Genomic DNA, 17435 nt, shown 5'->3' on the forward strand with positions numbered 1-17435 from the left:
TAGCATCACCGACTCCACGGACACGAGTCTGAGTAAACTCCGGGAGACAGTGAAGGACAGGGCGTGCTGCAGTCCATGAGGTCGCAAAGAGTTGGACACGACTGAGCAACTGAACAACAACAAGAAGCAGAGGGCAAGGAAAGACCTGAGAGGCAGTCGCCTCCACACTGTAGGCGGCAGGTTTAAAAAGCAAGAGAACTACTTGCAAGAGAACTTACACCCGACGTGCGCCTGGCTCCGGCGGCGCAAGACTTGTAGATTTCCACCTCCACCGGCCAGACTCTTACAGTTTAAATGGAGGCCTTACCTGGCTTCAGGGATGCATCCATCCAGGTGGGCTCAACAACATAGTGCCCACGAGGCTACATCCTTGCAAAGGGTTCCCAGTGTGGGAACCGTGGGCAGGAGGTACATTACAAGGACCAGGAAGGGGTTGGGGAGACTTCCATGCCCCGTCCAGCTCCCGGGTCAACAAGCTGTCACGTCGTCTCCGACACCTCCTCCAACGCTGTGCTGGCCCCAGTGGTGGGACAGCCAAGCTCTCTAACTGACCTCCCCCAAATCTAGTTGCGGAGGGAGCGGCCCCCTTGCGGGGAAGAGCATCCTGGCTGATAGCGACTGCGCGCCTCCCACTGCGGCGCCCCCTGGTGACCAACCCCTGGGAAGAGTCCTTGCTGCTGCTGCTGCTGCTAAGTCACTTCAGTCGTGTCCGACTCTGTGCGACCCCATAGACGGCAGCCCACCAGGCTCCCCCGTCCCTGGGATTCTCCAGGCAAGAACACTGGAGTGGGTTGCCATTTCCTTCTCCAGTGCATGAAAATGAAAAGTGAAAGTGAAGTCGCTCAGTCACGTCCGACTCTTCGCGACCCCATGGACTGCAGCCCACCAGGCTTCTCCACCCGTGGGACTCTCCAGGCAAGAGTACTGGAGTGGGGGGTGGGGGGCACCATTGCTAGTAGCTTACTCCAAAATTCAATAGTTATAAAAATGAACCGGAATGAAGATGAAAAAGAAACTGGCTAGTGCTGTGAAAACTAAGTGGAATGCTTTTGAGAAGACTCAATAAGAAAGTAGCTTTACAAATACTGCTTAGAACTAGGCATGCACCAAACACACAAAAGGCTGGGGGATATACATTTTTTTTTTCAAGTCCAATCCTGCACTCAGACTATGTAGAAATTGCCAGAGTTGAAAGTGATAGATAATAAATTATGAATGGGGTTTGAGCAAACGTGATCACAGAGCCCTGCACTTAAAATTGGTATGTTAGCTACCATGTACAAAATAGCTAGCTAGTGGGAGCCTGCTGATACAGCACAGCAAGCTCAGCTCAGGGCTCTGTGATGACCTAGAGTGGTGGGATGGTGGTGTGGGAGGGAGGCTCAACAGGGAGGGGATATATGTATGTGTATAGCTGAGTCACTTTGTTGTACAGCAGAAACTAACACAACATTGGAAAGCAATGTCCTCCAATTAAAAATAAAAATTTTAAAATACTGTTAGTATACATTTGTGTTTTAAGTTAAAATAGCATGCTTAAGGTATGTTTCCTTTTTATTTTAATGACTTCCACTTTAGCCTGTTTTTTGAAATTACCAGACTCAGCAGCCTCACTTGTTCCTGGCACGTGGCTGGTGCGTCACCCCTCGCATCCCCAAGTCTGGACTGGATGGTGTTCACCGTGGGGTCGGGCATCTGACACTGAGCTGGCACCTCACAGGCCCTTAATAATTGTGTGTGGGATGAAAGAATGAATGGGAAAAAATGAGAGAGCTTGGGGAATTATGGCAGATATCCCAACTTCTCAAACTCTCTTTGGGTTCCTTCAGAGAAATAGATCTAAGTTTTCTTTCTCTTTTCTACCAAAGCCATAGTTAGCCAAAGGACGGCAGAGAGCGTGTTCACATTTCACTTCTGTAATATACCACCACAAGATGAGGAGGAGGAGGTGGAGCCAGAGAAAGAAGTCAAAAAAGCTCGTCGTGTTGTTCGCCGTACGAAGACGTTGGAACTAGATACAGACTGGATCAACAGCAAGATTAAGGTAATTGTGGCAGTGCCCTGGTGTTTGCTTTTTGTCCAGGGGTTTTTTTGTTTGTTTGGCGGTGGGGGTGGGGATTTACTGGATTTAGAAAAGGCAGAGGAACCAGAGATCAAATTGCCAACATCCACTGGATCATCAAAAAAGCAAAAGAGTTCCAGAAAAACATCTACTTCTGCTTTATTGACTATGCCACAGGCTTTGACTGTGTGGATCACAATAAACTGTGGAAAATTCTGAAAGAGATGGGAATACCAGACCACCTTACCTGCCTCCTGAGAAATCTGTATGCAGGTCAAGAAGCAACAGTTAGAATCAGACATAGAACAACAGACTGGTGCCAAATTGGGAAAGGAGTATGTCAAAGATGTATATTGTCACTCTGCTTATTTAACTTATATGCAGAGTACATCATGCGAAATGCCGGGCTTGATGAAACACAAGCTGGAGTCAAGATTGCCGGGAGAAACATCAATAACCTCAGATATGCAGATGACACCACCCTTATGGCAGAAAGTGAAGAACTAAAGAGCCTCTTGATGAAAGTGAAAGAGGAGAGCGAGAAAGTTGGCTTAAAGCTCAACATTCAGAAAACGAAGATCATGGCATCCGGTCCCATCACTTCATGGCAAATAGATGGGAAAACGGTGAAAACAGTGACAGACTTTATTTTCTTGGGCTCCAAAATCTGCATAGATGGTGACTGCAGCCATGAGATTAAAAGATGCTTGCTCCTTGGAAGAAAAGTTATGACCAACCTAGACAGCATATTAAAAAGCAGAGACATTACTTTACTGACAAAGGTCCATCTAGTCAAAGCTATGGTTTTCCCAGTGGTCATGTATGGATGTGAGAGTTGGACTATAAAGAGGGCTGAGTGCCAAAGAATTGATGCTTTTGAACTGTGGTATTGGAGAAGACTCTTGAGAGTCCCTTGGACTGCGAGGAGATCCAACCAGTCCATCCTAAAGGAGATCAGTCCTGAATATTCATTGGAAGAACTGATGCTGAAGCTGAAACTCCAATACTTTGACCACCTGATGAGAAGAAATGACTCATTTGAAAAGACCCTGATACTGGGAAAGATTAAAGGCAGGAAGAGAAGGGGATGACAGAGAATGAGATGGTTGGATGGCATCACTGATTCAATGGACATGAGTTTGCATAAGCTCCGGGAGGTGGTGATAGACACGGCAGTCTGGCGTGCTGCAGTCCATGGGATCACAAAGAGTCGGACACGACTGAGCAACTGAACTGAACTGGAGGTGGAGGGGCTGGGGATGGTTCAGGTGGGACATCTACACATGCCCTCAGAGAGCTGTCAGGACCAATACACAATGTGAACACAAACAAGACAAATATGTCCCATATACAGGAGGCACAGCTGAGTGTGTGGTTTATCACACATTGGCCAGGAGTTTAACTGGGGTCATTGTCATTGAAACACTTCTCTTTGCAGGGCCTACAGTAAGCAACTGGGTGGGATTGGGAGTAGAGGAAAGGAAATCTATAATATGTAGGTCCCTCCCTCAACAAATTTAAAATCTATATCAAAAATCAGTTGCATGGTGAATGTGTGTGTGAACTGTGGTACATCCATACAATGGAATATTAGTGCTGAAAAGAAATGAACTATCAAGCCATGAAAAGACATGGAGGAAACTTAAATGTGTATCGCTAAGTCTAGGAAGCCAGTCCAAAAAGGCTACATGTTGTATGATTCCAATTAAATGACAGTATGGAAAGGTCAAAACTACGGCGGCAGTGAAGAGACCCAGTGGTCGGCAGGTATTTGGGAAGAAGGATGAACAGGAGGAGCACAGAGGGTTTTTAGGGCCATGCATACATTCTGTATTGTAGCAGTGGATATATGTCATTATTATTGCTGTTTAGTCACTAAGCCACGTCTGGCCCTTTGAGACCCCATGGACTGTAGCCTGCCAGGCTCCTCTGTCCATGGAATTCTCCAGGCAAGAATACTGGAGTGGGTTGCCATTTCCCTCTCCAGGGGATCTTTCCAACATAGGGATTGAACCTATGTCTCCTGCATTGCAGGTGGATTCTTTACAGCTGAGCCACCAGGGAAAACCATATGTTATTATATATTTGTATAAACCCGCAGAATGTAGAATACCAGGAGTGAACCCCAGTGTAAACTATGGACTCTGGGTAATGGTGATATGCAGTGTAGATTCTTTGTATAAATGTACACCATGTGTGGGATGTTGATAGTGGGGGGAGGCTGTGCATATGTGTGGGGGTGCAGAGAGTTTATGGGAAATCTCTGTATTTTCTACTCAATTTTGCTGTGACCTGCTCTAAAAAATATAGCCTATCTGTAAAAGCCAACCACATGGTATATTTATAAAGATGGACACTATAAAGCCATGAGTGAAAACTAGTCTCAATTAGTCACATGAGCTAGTAAGGCCCAGAGTTCAAAAAAAAAAAAAGGCAGTGAAGGGGGAAGTAGGACGCTGTGATGGACTCTCTGCTTTCTGTAAATATATACTGAGAACGTACAATGCCCCAGGCCCTCTTCTAGGTGCTGGAGCTACAAGGTGAACAACGCCTTGGGAGCCATGGAACTTACGTTTTAGTTGAGCACACAGTCAACGTGACGGAGGACGACATGGTTGGATGGCAATCACCGACTCAATGGACATGAGTTTGGGTAAACTCCAGGAGTTATTGATGGACAGGGAGGCCTGGCGTGCTGCGGTCCATGGGGTCAACAAAGAGTCGGACACGACTGAGTGACTGAACTGAACAGTCAACGCACAAAATTCTGCTCAGTGCCAAGGCAGGTATTATTAGGTATTGCCGCAGGAAGGCAAGCAGGATGAGGGGCTCCAGAGTTGCTGGGCTGAAAAGGAGTAACTGTCATGCTTTTGGTGCAGTCGCAGAAGTGCCATTTGAGCCTAGGCAGGCACGGAAAGAGGGAGTGAGCCGCTAGAGACCTGGAGGAGGAGCGTCCTAGGCAGAGCTAAGACATGCAAAGGCCCTGAGGCCCTTAGCCTCAAGGACGGCGGTGAGCAAGTGAGAAAGGGATGGGAAATGAGCTCAGTGTCTGGGTCAGGGAGAGCCTTGTGGGTCATGGTTTTATCCAAAAGATGCTGTGGAGCCACTGGAGGGGCCAGAGCAGGGGGAACATCCTCTGGCTTAAGCTCTAGAAGAATCTTTCTGGCTGCTCTATGAAGAACAGGCTTAAGGGGGCAAGAGTGAAGGCAGAAAGTTCAGCTGGAAGCCAGGCATTAATGCAGGGGAGAGACGACGGGCATCTCTACTAGGCTGGTGGCGGAGGTGGGGAGAAGCTGTCTGGCTGGGCATATGTTTTAAGTAGTCCTGACTAATAACACAACTTCTGTGCTTAAGACCATCATGTATGTTTTTCTGGGCCTCACTCTCTTGACTTGTAAAGTGAAGATAATAAGACCATACTTATCCCACAAAATTGTTGGAAAAACGTAAGTCTACATTTTATGCAGAGGTGCTTTAAACCTGCATGATGTTACATAAATGGTAGTTCCTAGTAGTCTCGTGTGTTCTCCAACTTACTAAGCGATAATACAGCTTTTTCTCAGTTGCTCAGGCCAGAATTCTTAGATTCATCCTGTTCGCTTTGTGTGATATATTTCCCAGTGAGGGAAAGTGGAACGACTCTCTCTCTGTGTCAGGGATTTTTCTTTGCCCGTGGCTTCTTGTTTTTAGGAAAATGTCATTCCATGACAAGTGAATTTGATGAGAAGAAAGTGTATCGAGAAATTCTGGCTTCGGGTGGCTTTTGAAAGTAAGACCTAAAATATAAAATCCTCCCCCGTGAGCAAAATCTAGAAGCCTCTTACCAGTTCCCGGGAAGAAACCAACCATAGATGTCCTTATAAAGTGCTTTCTTTAGGGTAAAAAAAAGAGAGAGAGAGCAGTGGTTTGTAGAGTAAATGTGCAAGGTGGCTGGGAGCTTAATGGCTGGAGGTGCGTTTCTAAGGATGAGCCTGCTGGCTGGGGGGTGGCAGGGACAGACTGTGGGAGCCTGGCTCCTCTTTCATTGGATAGCCTTGTGTAGCTCACTTAGTCATGTCTGACTCTTTGCAACCCCATGGACTGTAGCCCGCCAGGCTCCTCTGTTCATGGGATTTTCCTGGCAAGAATACTGGAGCGGGTTGCCGTTTCTTATTCCAGGGGATCTTCCCCATCCTAGGGATCAGGCCGGCGTCTCCTGCGTCCCTTGCACTGGCAGGCCGATTCTTTCCCACTAGTGCCATCTAGTGGAACGCCTCTCTTAAGCGGGGGAAATGATAGCGCCTCCTCAAGGGTCACTGTGCTGTGGAAGTCACGTGCTGAGCGCAAACGCTGGATGTAGGGACAGAGTCAGTTACAGGATCTTCGTCACCACCTGGTGGAGCGGTCCCTGGGCACTGAAGGCCACGCCCTGCGGAGTCCACAGCAGCTCCTCATCAACCAGCCGCACCTTTTTCTTTCATTGTCTCAGATTTTGGCACTCTGCAGTGAGCTCTCTTGAGTGAAGGATTCTTCCGTCATTAAAAGTAAGAGCTTGAAAACCACTGATCTGACACCTAGTTAGAGTAACGCAGGGTAAAACATGACCGGGAAAGGCATCCTGCTACAAACACCTGGGAAATTCAAATAAAATGTTTTATAAAAAAGTCCTTTTAAATGTACAGTATTTAAATGCAGAAGTATATATGTACAGTATTTAAACCTAGAGTATATAAGAGTATATTGGAGAAGGAAATGGCGATCCACTCCAGTATTCTTGAACAGAGGAGCCTGGCCGGCTACAGTCCATGGGGTAGCAGAGTCGGTCATGATTGAGCACACATACACACGTAGAAGGGTACATGAGAACGTAAGGGAGGTAATACAGAAACAGAAGCTGGAAAATAAGACTAGCGAGAGTGAGTGGGGTACGGGAAGCAGGAGAAAAGGCTTGCCTTTCAGTGTCTGACGGGGACTCGAGGCCCCTGGAGGACACGCATCCTTCTCAGGCACAAGTGAAGTAGCTGTAGTAAGTGGCGACACATGTAACCACAAAACACTTAGCAAACACTAAAGAGCTGATACCAGGGCCTCCCTGGCGGTCCTGTGGCTGAGACTCCTTCCCACTGCCAATGCAGGGGGCCAGGGTTCCATCCCTGGTCAGGGAACTGGATCCAACATGCCGCAAGTGAGACCCAGCACAGCCAAAGATGGAGGTGTGGGTGGGAAGCTGATATCATATGGACTCTGCTGCCTTACCCATGCGGATTTTTTGTAGTATTTCTATATAAACTTTTGGCTGTGTCGGTTTGCAGGCCTAATTGCCCTGAGTCACGTGGAATCCTAGTTCCCCGACCAGGGATTGAACCTGCCTCCCCTGCATTGGAAGGTGGGTTCTTAACCACTAGACCACCATCACCTGCATTGGAAGGTGGGTTCTTAACCTCTGGACCACCTGGGAAGTCCCAACCCTGTGGATTTTAATTGGTAATATTAACAACATAGCCAAAAGCAACTCATATGTTTGCAAACTCAAAAATACACCTGTAAATAACCTGTGTGTCAAAGAGGAAAGCATACTGGAAATTTTAAAATACTCAGAATGAAATGAAAGGTGAGTATCTACACTTGAAGGAAAGAGCTAAAATTTTGAGAGAAATGTTATAGTTTTAAATGCCTGTCTTAAAGAAGAGGAGGAGGAAGAGGGTCGTGAAGAAGCAGCGAGATGGAAATCAATGAGCTCAATGTTCAATTCAAGGAATTAGAAGAAAACTACATAGTCTAATATAGAAAACCCAGAGAAAGCAGCCGTATGTAGAAAATAATGCTGGGAACAAAAATTGATGCACTGGGAAACAAAAAAATGTTAGAATGAGCAAACCAAAAGGCTGGGTCTTTGAAAAAATGAGTAAAATAAGCAAATCTCCAGGCAAATGATCCAGAAAAAAACAAAAAAGAAAACATATATATGATAAAGAATGAAGACAAGGGCGTGACTAAGAGACGCGCATGTGTGCACACTCAGTTGTGTCCGATTCTTTGCAACTCCATGGACTGTAGCCTTTTAGGCTCCTCTGTCCATGGGATTCTCCAGGAGAGAATACTGGAGTGGGCTGCCAATTCCTCCTCCAGGGGATCTTCTCGACCCAGGGATCAAACCCACGTCTCCTACAGCTCCTGCATAGGCAGGCGGATTCTTTACCACTGAGCCACCTGGGAATGCCAACTTAGAGACAGTAGAGAGTTTTTGAAAATATTATATCACAAAATTTTATGACAATAAATTTGAAAGTTTGCATAAAATAATTTCCTAGAAAACTAGAATTCACTAAAACTGAGTCAAACAGAGATACAATACCTGAATATACTAATGTTATCAGTGAAACTGTGCCTCCCTAGATATGTTTAAATCCTAAACCCCACTGACTCAGATTATGACATTGTTTGGAAAGTTGGTAATTAGTTCAGATGAGGTCATACTGGAGTGGGGTGGGCCCCTAACTCAGTATGACTGGCATCCTTATGAAGGACAGTGAAGAGTGTGACTCAGGGAAGATGGAGCCAGATGTCGGAACCCTGCACAGACAAACCAAGATGAGTAAGGACGGCAGGTCATCACTAAAGCTAGGAGAGAGCGTGGAATCGATTCTTCCTCCCAGCCTCTAGAAAGTACTGACCCTTCTGACCCCTTGATTTTAGACTTCTGGCCTCCACGGCTGTGAAAGAATAAATTTCTACAATTTAAAATTGCCCAGTACTATGCTGTGGTAGCCCTGTGAAATTAATACAACTGATAATCATTAGATTGAAATGATAGTTTAAAATCTGCACACACAAACACAGAGTGGTCCATTTCAGCTTCCTCAGCACGGAGACAGGTAAACCAAGCCCCTGCGAAGGTTCCCTTCTGGAATCCCCCACAAGTTGGGTGGTGATGGGTCGGGGAGTGAAGGGTGGGTGGCGTGCAGGAATCAGAGAGTAAGTAGATCCGTGTCAAACCTTCTGGTGACAACACAGGCTTCTCTCTTCTCCCTAGGTACTTCAAGGTGATGGAAAAATAACTTTCTACCCCAATGAGATTATCTTCCAAATTCTCTTTCCTGATGGATCAGGCCAGATATAGTATCCACTGGAACACAGGGACGCATACGATGCCGGGAAAGTCTGTCTTTCGGGGCCGGGGCATGGGTTTTACTGGGGCCTGCGTTGCTCTGCAGGGCTCTCTGCTTTCTGCAGGGGACCCCAAGGGACTACTTGTGCCTTAACCATCTCCCAGTTACCCATCAGGACACCTGGCTATGCTCATCCTCAGTATAAAAGAGGGCAAGTTCACGTACATCATTCTGGAAGACAGTGCAAAAACGTGCATCCGGGCCCTTATCAACAACTCTGGCCATGCCACCTTCCATGACGAAAATGGAGACATCTGGTAAGCCTGGGGCGTGAGTCCCAAACACCCCTCCCTGCGGAGAAGCACTGTGATTAAGGTTCTGAGTCCCAGTCTGCAAAGCCGTCCTCTTTCTGGGTAAGCCTCTCTTTCTCTCTCTCATTCACTTAGAATTCATCCGTCCAACCCACACATGGGGAGCTGGGTGTCGTGATGAGCCTGTAAGACGGGTCCCTGACCTCAGATGGTGCCCCAGCCTTTTTGCACCATTGCTTCCCCTCCAGGACATAGCAATCACAGGCTCAAAAGCTGGAGTAAGCTTTGGGTTTCGTCTCCTCTCACTTAAGAATCAAACTTGACTAGAATGACCTTAGAAAGACCCAGTGCCCCCTCTGTTCCAGGTGCACGGAGAGAAAGGTATGCACTGGAGATACATGTATTGTATTTTAAAAACATAACTTCTAAAAATGTCATTGTAGCTAACTTGGCTGTTATGTTCCTGCTTCTGGTAATGGTAGGGAACCTCATCTTACCCATTCAAGGTAACTCAGTCACTTTAGAACTTTTCTCCATCTCTTTGGTGTAAGAACTCTGTCTTTTCAGGATTTCTCCCTTGCCTTCTGTTCTAGTGGTCACAAAGTGGAGAATGAATATTCTCTTGAGCCAACTTTATACTTCTGGATAGTTAAGGCCAAATTTTAATTCCAAAGATATATTTTCACCCTCCAGGCTTTGGTTTTTAGGAATATTTTCCCTGTTATGAGGTTTTCAACACCATTTGCTAGTTGACTACTTTGTTCTCAGGTGTATCTGCTCTTCCTGGAGGGCCATTTGTATAGAAATTGATGTCTGTAATATTACAAAGCTACAGTAATTAAAATGGTGTGGTCCTGGCACAAAAGCAGACATATGGATCATTGGGACTGAACAGAGAGCCCAGAAATAAACCCACACACCTACCATGAATTAATCTTCAACAAGGGAGGCAAGACTATACAATGGAGAAACGACAGTCTAGTCAGCAAGTGGTGTTGGAAAAGCTGGACAGCCTCATATAAATCAACAAAGTTAGAACACACCATCACACCATATACAAAAATAAACTCGAAATGGCTTAAAGACCTAAATATAAGACATGACACCACGAAATTCCTGGAAGAGAACATAGGCAATACCTTCTCTGATATAAATCATCACAATATTTTCTTAGATCAGTCTCCCAAGGAAAAAGAAATTAAAGCAAAACTTAACAAATGGGGCCTAATAAAACTTGAAAGCTTTTACACAGCAAAGGAAACCATAAGCAAAATGAAAAGACGACCCATGGACTGGGAGAAAATATTTGCAAATGATGCAACCAACAAGAGTTTAGTTTCCAAAATATACAAACAACTCATGTAATTTAATATTAAAAAGACCAAACAACCTAACAAAAAAAAAGTCTTTAAGACTTAAACAGACATTTCAAAGAAAGACCTACAGAAGGATCATAGGCACATGAAAAGATGCTCAACATCACTTATTATGAGAGAAATGCAAATCAAAAGTACAGTGAGATATCACCTCACATCAGCCAGAATAGCCATCATTAAAAAGTCTACAAATAATAAATGCTGGAGAGGGTATGGAGAAAAGTGGACCCTCCTACATTGTCGGTGGGGATATAAATTGGTGCAGCCACGATGGAAAGCAGTATGGAGGTTCCCCAAAAAACTAAAAAGAGAGCTACCATATGATTCAGCAGCCCCACTCCTGGTCATATATCCAGAAAAGGTGAAAAATCTGATCCAAAAAAGAAGTCCATCCACAGATGAATGGATAAAGAAGATGTAGTGTGTGTGTGTGTGTGTGTGTGTGTATGTAGATATATACATTGGGTATTACTCAACCATAGAAGAAAATGAAATAATGCCATTTGCAGCAACACGGATGGACCTAGAGAGTATCAGACTAAGTGAGTCAGAGAAAGACAAATATTATATATCACTTATATGTGGATTCTAAAAAATAATACAAATGAATTTATGTCCAAAACAGACTATGTTTGTCACAGACAGAGAACAAACTTATGGTTACCAAAGGGGAAAGGGTGGGAGGAGGACAGATTAAGAATATTGTATTAACAGATACACACTGCTATATATAACATAAACAACAAGGATGTACTGTATAGCCCAAGGAACTATATTTAATATCTCATAATAACCTATGATGGAAAAGAATCTGTATATAAAACCGAGTCACTTTGCTATATATATACCTGAAACTAACCCAATATTTTTAAAAATTTATGTGTTTTAATTGGAGGCTAATTACTTTGCAATATTGTAGTGGGTTTTGCCATACATTGACATGAATCAGCCACGGGTTTACATGTGTAAACCCTCCCATCCCATCCCTCTGGGTCATCCCAGTGCACCAGCCCTGAGCACCCTGTCTCATGCATCGAACTTGGACTGGCGATCTGTTTCACATATGCTAATATACATGTTTCAATGCTATTCTCTCAGATCATCCCATCCTTGCCTTCTCCCACAGAGTCCAAAAGACTGTTCTATACATCTGTGTCTCTTTTGCTGTCTCACATATAGGGTCATCAATACTATCTTTCTAAATTCCATATATATGCATTAGTAATTCCATATATATGCATTAATATACTGTATTGGTGTTTTTCTTTCTGGCTTACTTCACTCCGTATAATAGGCTCTAGTTTCATCTACCTCATTAGAACTCATTCAAATGTATTCTTTTTAATGGCTGAGTAATACTCCATTGTGTGTATGTACCACAGCTTCCTTATCCATTCATCTGCTGATGGACATCTAGGTTGCTTCCATGTCTGGCTATTATAAACAGTGCTGCGATGAACACTGGGGTACACATGTCACTTTCAATTCTGGTTTCCTCAGTGTAACACAAATGTTTTAAATCAACGGTATGTCAACAAGAAAAGTGTTTTTAAAAGAAATTTGATGTCTAAAAGTGACAAGAAAGTACTGTATACAAGAAGCAGCAAGCAATGGGGGCAAGAAACTTTATCTCCAACAGTATCTGCTACACACAGTAGGGGCTCTTCTCCTAAATGTCGTTAACTTTAGGAAACAGAAGAGACCGTGAGGAAAATCTGCTTTTATTTTCTTGATAAGGAAACTTCAGTTCAGTCGCTCAGTCGTGTCCGACTCCTTGCAACCCCATGAATTGCAGCACGCCAGGCCTCCCTGTCCATCACCAACTCCCGGAGTTCACTCAGACTCACATCCATCGAGTCAGTGATGCCATCCAGCCATCTCATCCTCTGTTGTCCCCTTCTCCTCCTGCCCCCAATCCCTCCCAGCATCAGAGTCTTTTCCATGAGTCAACTCTTCACATGAGGTGGCCAAAGTATTGGAGTTTCAGCCTTAGCATCAGTCCTTCCAAAGAACACCCAGGACTGCTCTCCTTTAGGATGGACTGGTTAGATCTCCTTGTAGTCCAAGGGACTCTCAAGAGTCTTCTCCAACACCATAGTTCAAAAGCATCAATTCTTTGACACTCAGCTTTCTTCACAGTCCAACTTTCACATCTATACATGATCACTGGAAAAACCATAGCCTTGACCAGACAGACCTTTGTTGGCAAAGTAATATCTCTGCTTTTTAGTGTGCTATGTAGGTCGGTCATAACTTTCCTTCCAAGGAGTAAGTGTCTTTTAATTTCATGGCTGCAATCACCATCTGCAGTGATTTTGGAGCCCCAAAATAAAGTCTGACACTGTTTCCCCATCTATTTCCCATGAATACCAGACCACCTGACCTGCCTCTTGAGAAACATATATGCAGGTCAGGAAGCCACAGTTAGAACTGGACATGGAACAACAGACTGGTTCCAAATAGGAAAAGGAGTATGTCAAGGCTGTATATTGTCACCCTGCTTATTTAACTTATATGCAGAATACATCATGAGAAATACTGGGCTGGAAGAAGCACAAGCTGTAATTAAGATTGCCAGGAGAAATATCAATAACCTCAGATATGCAGATGACACCACCTTTATGCAGAAAGTGAAGAGGAACTAAAAAGCCTCTTGATGAAAGTGAAAGAGGAGGGTGAAAAAGTTGGCTTAAAGCTCAACATTCAGAAAACGAAGATCATGGCATCCAGTCCCATCACTTCATGGCAAATAGATGGGGAAACAGTGGAAACAGTGTCAGACTTTATTTTTTTAACTTAGGTGCAGAAAAAATGATGAGTCGTTTGCCCCAAGTCGTACATAAAGTCCCAGGAAAGAGGTTTTATGGAATTTTTGACTCGGCTTAAACTAAAGCATTATTTTCAATGATCAAATAAAGTTTGCAAGAGAAACCACATCTTACGGCAGCACACCCAAACCCAAGGGAAGGGTGGTGCTGAGAGCTGGGGGAAGGCTGTTCCCTGCCCCCACCTCAAGATTCCGATTCTGTCCGTCTGGGGTGGGGCTCGAGATGGGCCGTCTTTGTACAGGTGCTTCATCCTCACAAATACCCTATGAGCAACATACTGTTATTATCTGCATTTTACCACTGAAGCTGAGGCACAGAGAGTTTAATTAACTGGCCCAAAGTCACACAGCTTGCAAGTGACCAAGTCAGGCTATGAACCTAGAAAGTCTGACTCCAGAGTCCAGGTTGTTTTGTCTTTTGTTTTTTTAATTGGAGGATAATTGCTTTACAAAAGTCTAGGTTTTTTAAAATTCATTACATGCATCACATCTTCTCCTCTAGGTGAAGAGGGGTGTGGTCAACAGGCTGGGCTCAACAGTGAAGGGACTTAATAGTTTGTACTTGGCTCAATGGGCAGTGGGAAGCAACAGGAGGACCTAGTGTTGGGGGCTGACCAGAAGTCCTCCTTATTGAAGGTGACCGAGGCTGCCCTGAGCAGGTCTGAGCTGGTCTCTCCCTCTGAGCCGAACTTAAAGGCCCCTGGACAGCTCGGATGAGGCCTGGCAGGTGATCTGAGTGACCCAGGCTCCCCCAAAGCCCGCCTTCTCCTGACTAGCCCAGGGCTCAGATTCTCTCCCCTTCTGTGTTCAGTTCCCAAGAAAACCAGCATCGGTTCTCAGGACAGACCTGGTGGGATGTGAAAAGCAGAAGCTGAGGCAGACGGAGATATGATGGACTTGAAATGCCAGGAGAGGATGCTTGCAGGAGAACAGGGCTTGGGCTGGGAGAGGGAGGAACCCACCAGTCCACACTCACCCACAGCTGGTTACACGGGCACCAGGTGCCATTCGGGGACAGCATCCCCCCGGGAGCCACACGGATAGGAACCCTGCACTCCGGACTTCCAATTACGTTTCCATATTGGTGGGAAGGACGGATGATAAGCAAGAATGGCCGGTTCTCATTATTCAAGATAGTTCAGTTCTGTCGAGTCTCCAGGACATGAACTAGCAAACGCCGGGCTGTTGCTCCCAGGGGAAGGATGCCTGTATACACACGTCACATCGAGTCTCAAACGTGCGCTGGGCAGAATTTGAGTTGCGTGGTGTGCACGTTCCCAGCTGCTCTGCTTTCTTGATGCAGCTCTTACACAGGAATCAGGGGATGGAGCCGGGAAGGGAAGGGCAGGTGGTGCTGCGAAGTCCAGCCCTGGGGCTGGTGGGAACCAGGATCGGGCGTTTCTAGGATGTGAGCCTATCCATGTGTCTGTGCTGCTGCGGTGCTTGCCCAGTCATGTCAGACTCTTTTACGACCTCATGAATTGTAGCCCGCCAGGCTCCTCTGTCCATGGGATTCTCCAGGCAAGAATATTGGCGTGGGTTGCCATTTCCTCCTCCAGGGGATCTTCCCAACCCAGGGACTGAACCCGCGTCTGCTGTGTCTCCTGTATTGGCAGGCGGGTTCTTTACCACTGAGCCACCTGGGAAGTCCCCATAATGTGTATACACACACCTCTTTCCCTGGGGAGCAATGGTGTACTATTTGCTAACTCCGTGTCTGAGGCAGCTTTGTGGAATCTAATTACAGCAGATAATGAGAATTAATGTGTATTAGTAAATTATACGAAGAAACCTAACTAAGGGTGAATTGTCATATTGGTACCCAGAGGGGCTTGTCAAGAAGGGCTTCTTGGAGGAGGTGACATTTAAGCCTAGACTTAGAACCCACTGTACCACACAGGCTAGAAGGAACACTTTCTCCAGGGAGAGGAAACAGCATGGCAAAGCCTTGAGGAGATCAAAAGCACACATGACCTGAAACTGAAAGGAGCGACTGGGTGTAAGGGGCTAGAGGCAGGCTGGGGCTGAAGGGCTGCACCTTTTCTGGGTTCTGGGGGCGGGGCCAGGCTGGAGAGGGGGAAGGGCAGGCCTGCATCGCTGGGGGAAGCCACGCCCCACCCCCTCCCACCCCGGGCCCAGAGCCGCAGCTGTCTGATGCCTTCTTGGTCTAGGTTGAGCCTGAGCCAAAACCTGGGCTACTACTTCGCCAAAGATGAATACCAGAAGGCCTGGAACTGGTGGGATCTCAGCCTCCACGTGCACGCGCCCCCCATCCAGCCCATCTCCCTGAAAATCAACCAGTACGTCGAGGTGCAAATCAGGAGCCAGGACAAAATCATCTTCCACTTCACCCACCACGAGAAGCACATTTGCTTGAACCTGGGCACCAAGTACAAGGTTTGGTCCCAACTCCCCACCTCGGTCTGCCCTGGGCCACTGCGGGCTGGGGGTGGTCCACGCCCTGGCCTCTGGGCTATGTTCTGCCTCAGCCCAGCCCCTAGGGAAACGAGGCCAGCTTCATGGACCGGCCGTGTGACCGTGTACAAAGGCAATCATTTCCTAGAGGACTGGGATGTGGGGGGTGGGAGGGAAGTGCAAGAGAGAGGGGACACTGACAGCCGATTCACGCTGTATGGCAGAAACCAACACGACACTGTAAAGCGACTATCTTCCCATTAAAAATAAATGTAAACAAAAGAGGCAATCAGCTGACATCCGAAGACCCTGAGATTCAGAGCGGAGGAGACTGACATCCTCATCCTGGACAGGCCCCAGGGGAGCCCCAGAGGGAGGTGGGGCTCATGGGCAGACATTGGCCCCCTGGCTGTGGCAGGGCTGTCCTCTGCTGCGCTAGGGAGTCCGTGGGGAGCACCAGACGCCCCCAGGAGGGCACAGCCTTTGGTTTGGGGTCAGGTTGGCATGTGGCCTCAGCCCAATCACCGTAGCCTGTGTGTCCAGAGGCACGGGTCAAGTGTCTTGGGGAAGCAGAAGAAACGTCACTGGTGGCGGGGCACTCAGGTTTGCCCTGGAGAGATTCGGTCCTGGAAGCGTCCAGGAAGACTCTGACCACAGGGTCCCAGTCCTGCTGTGGGGGGCACGTGGTGTCCGGGCCACATTAATCCTCACCCAGCCTTCTGTGAATTCCCCCAGTACATTACCCTGGAGGTGCTGAGCGAAATGAAAAAGAAATCAGTCCTGGAGATGGAAGTCAGTCCCATGGCTCAGAAGATCCAGATCCTTCTGGGGAAAATGAGTAGGATCCTGAGGCTACTGACCATCCCCGACTTGGAAAGCTTCACATGGTGCGTCAAGATCTTGCCAACAAGGCGGCACAGTTCCGAGCAGGGGCTCGATCCCACCAAGCTCAGGCCATTGCCCAGTTGTCCCAGAGGGGCTTCGGCAGGTGCTAAATGTCTGGGGGAGGTGGAGTTGTCAGATGCCCCAAGGAAACCCCCAAAGCCCTAGGCTTTGAGAGCTGGCTTGTAATTTGGTACCTATCACAGCTCCTTGGTTTGGTGGGGCTGAGTTCTGGGGGGGTGGAGGGGGGCAGAGACAGGGCTGACAGCGTCTGTGGCTGGGCACAGAAGACGTAAGCATGTGCCCTGAGGGTACCAGAGGCAAATTGTTTCAGAGAATACATGTCAACCCATGTCCCGCTGGCTTCTTCTGGTCATTTGAATGCAGAAGTTCTTTCTAGTCCTTGAGTTGAGTCAGGACACAGACTATCTCAAAGCCGTTGTTGACTGTGTGACCTTGGGCATGTAGTTTCCT

The 17435-nt window shown here is 46.7% G+C and overlaps 1 protein-coding gene across 1 annotated transcript in view; it reads left to right on the top strand.

Annotated features, from left to right (window-relative positions):
• The window catches only part of ERICH6B (glutamate rich 6B), a 52911-nt gene extending 35782 nt beyond the window's left edge, over positions 1-17129 (top strand). Inside the window, exons 6-10 of the mRNA XM_018056313.1 lie at positions 1935-2044; positions 9075-9160; positions 9315-9467; positions 15836-16061; positions 16815-17129. Coding sequence (XP_017911802.1) covers positions 1935-2044; positions 9075-9160; positions 9315-9467; positions 15836-16061; positions 16815-17129 — 890 coding nt within the window. The remainder of the gene's footprint in view (positions 1-1934; positions 2045-9074; positions 9161-9314; positions 9468-15835; positions 16062-16814) is intronic.

Source organism: Capra hircus, chromosome 12 (genome assembly GCF_001704415.2).
Source record: "Capra hircus breed San Clemente chromosome 12, ASM170441v1, whole genome shotgun sequence".
NCBI classification, from domain to species: Eukaryota; Metazoa; Chordata; class Mammalia; order Artiodactyla; family Bovidae; genus Capra; species Capra hircus.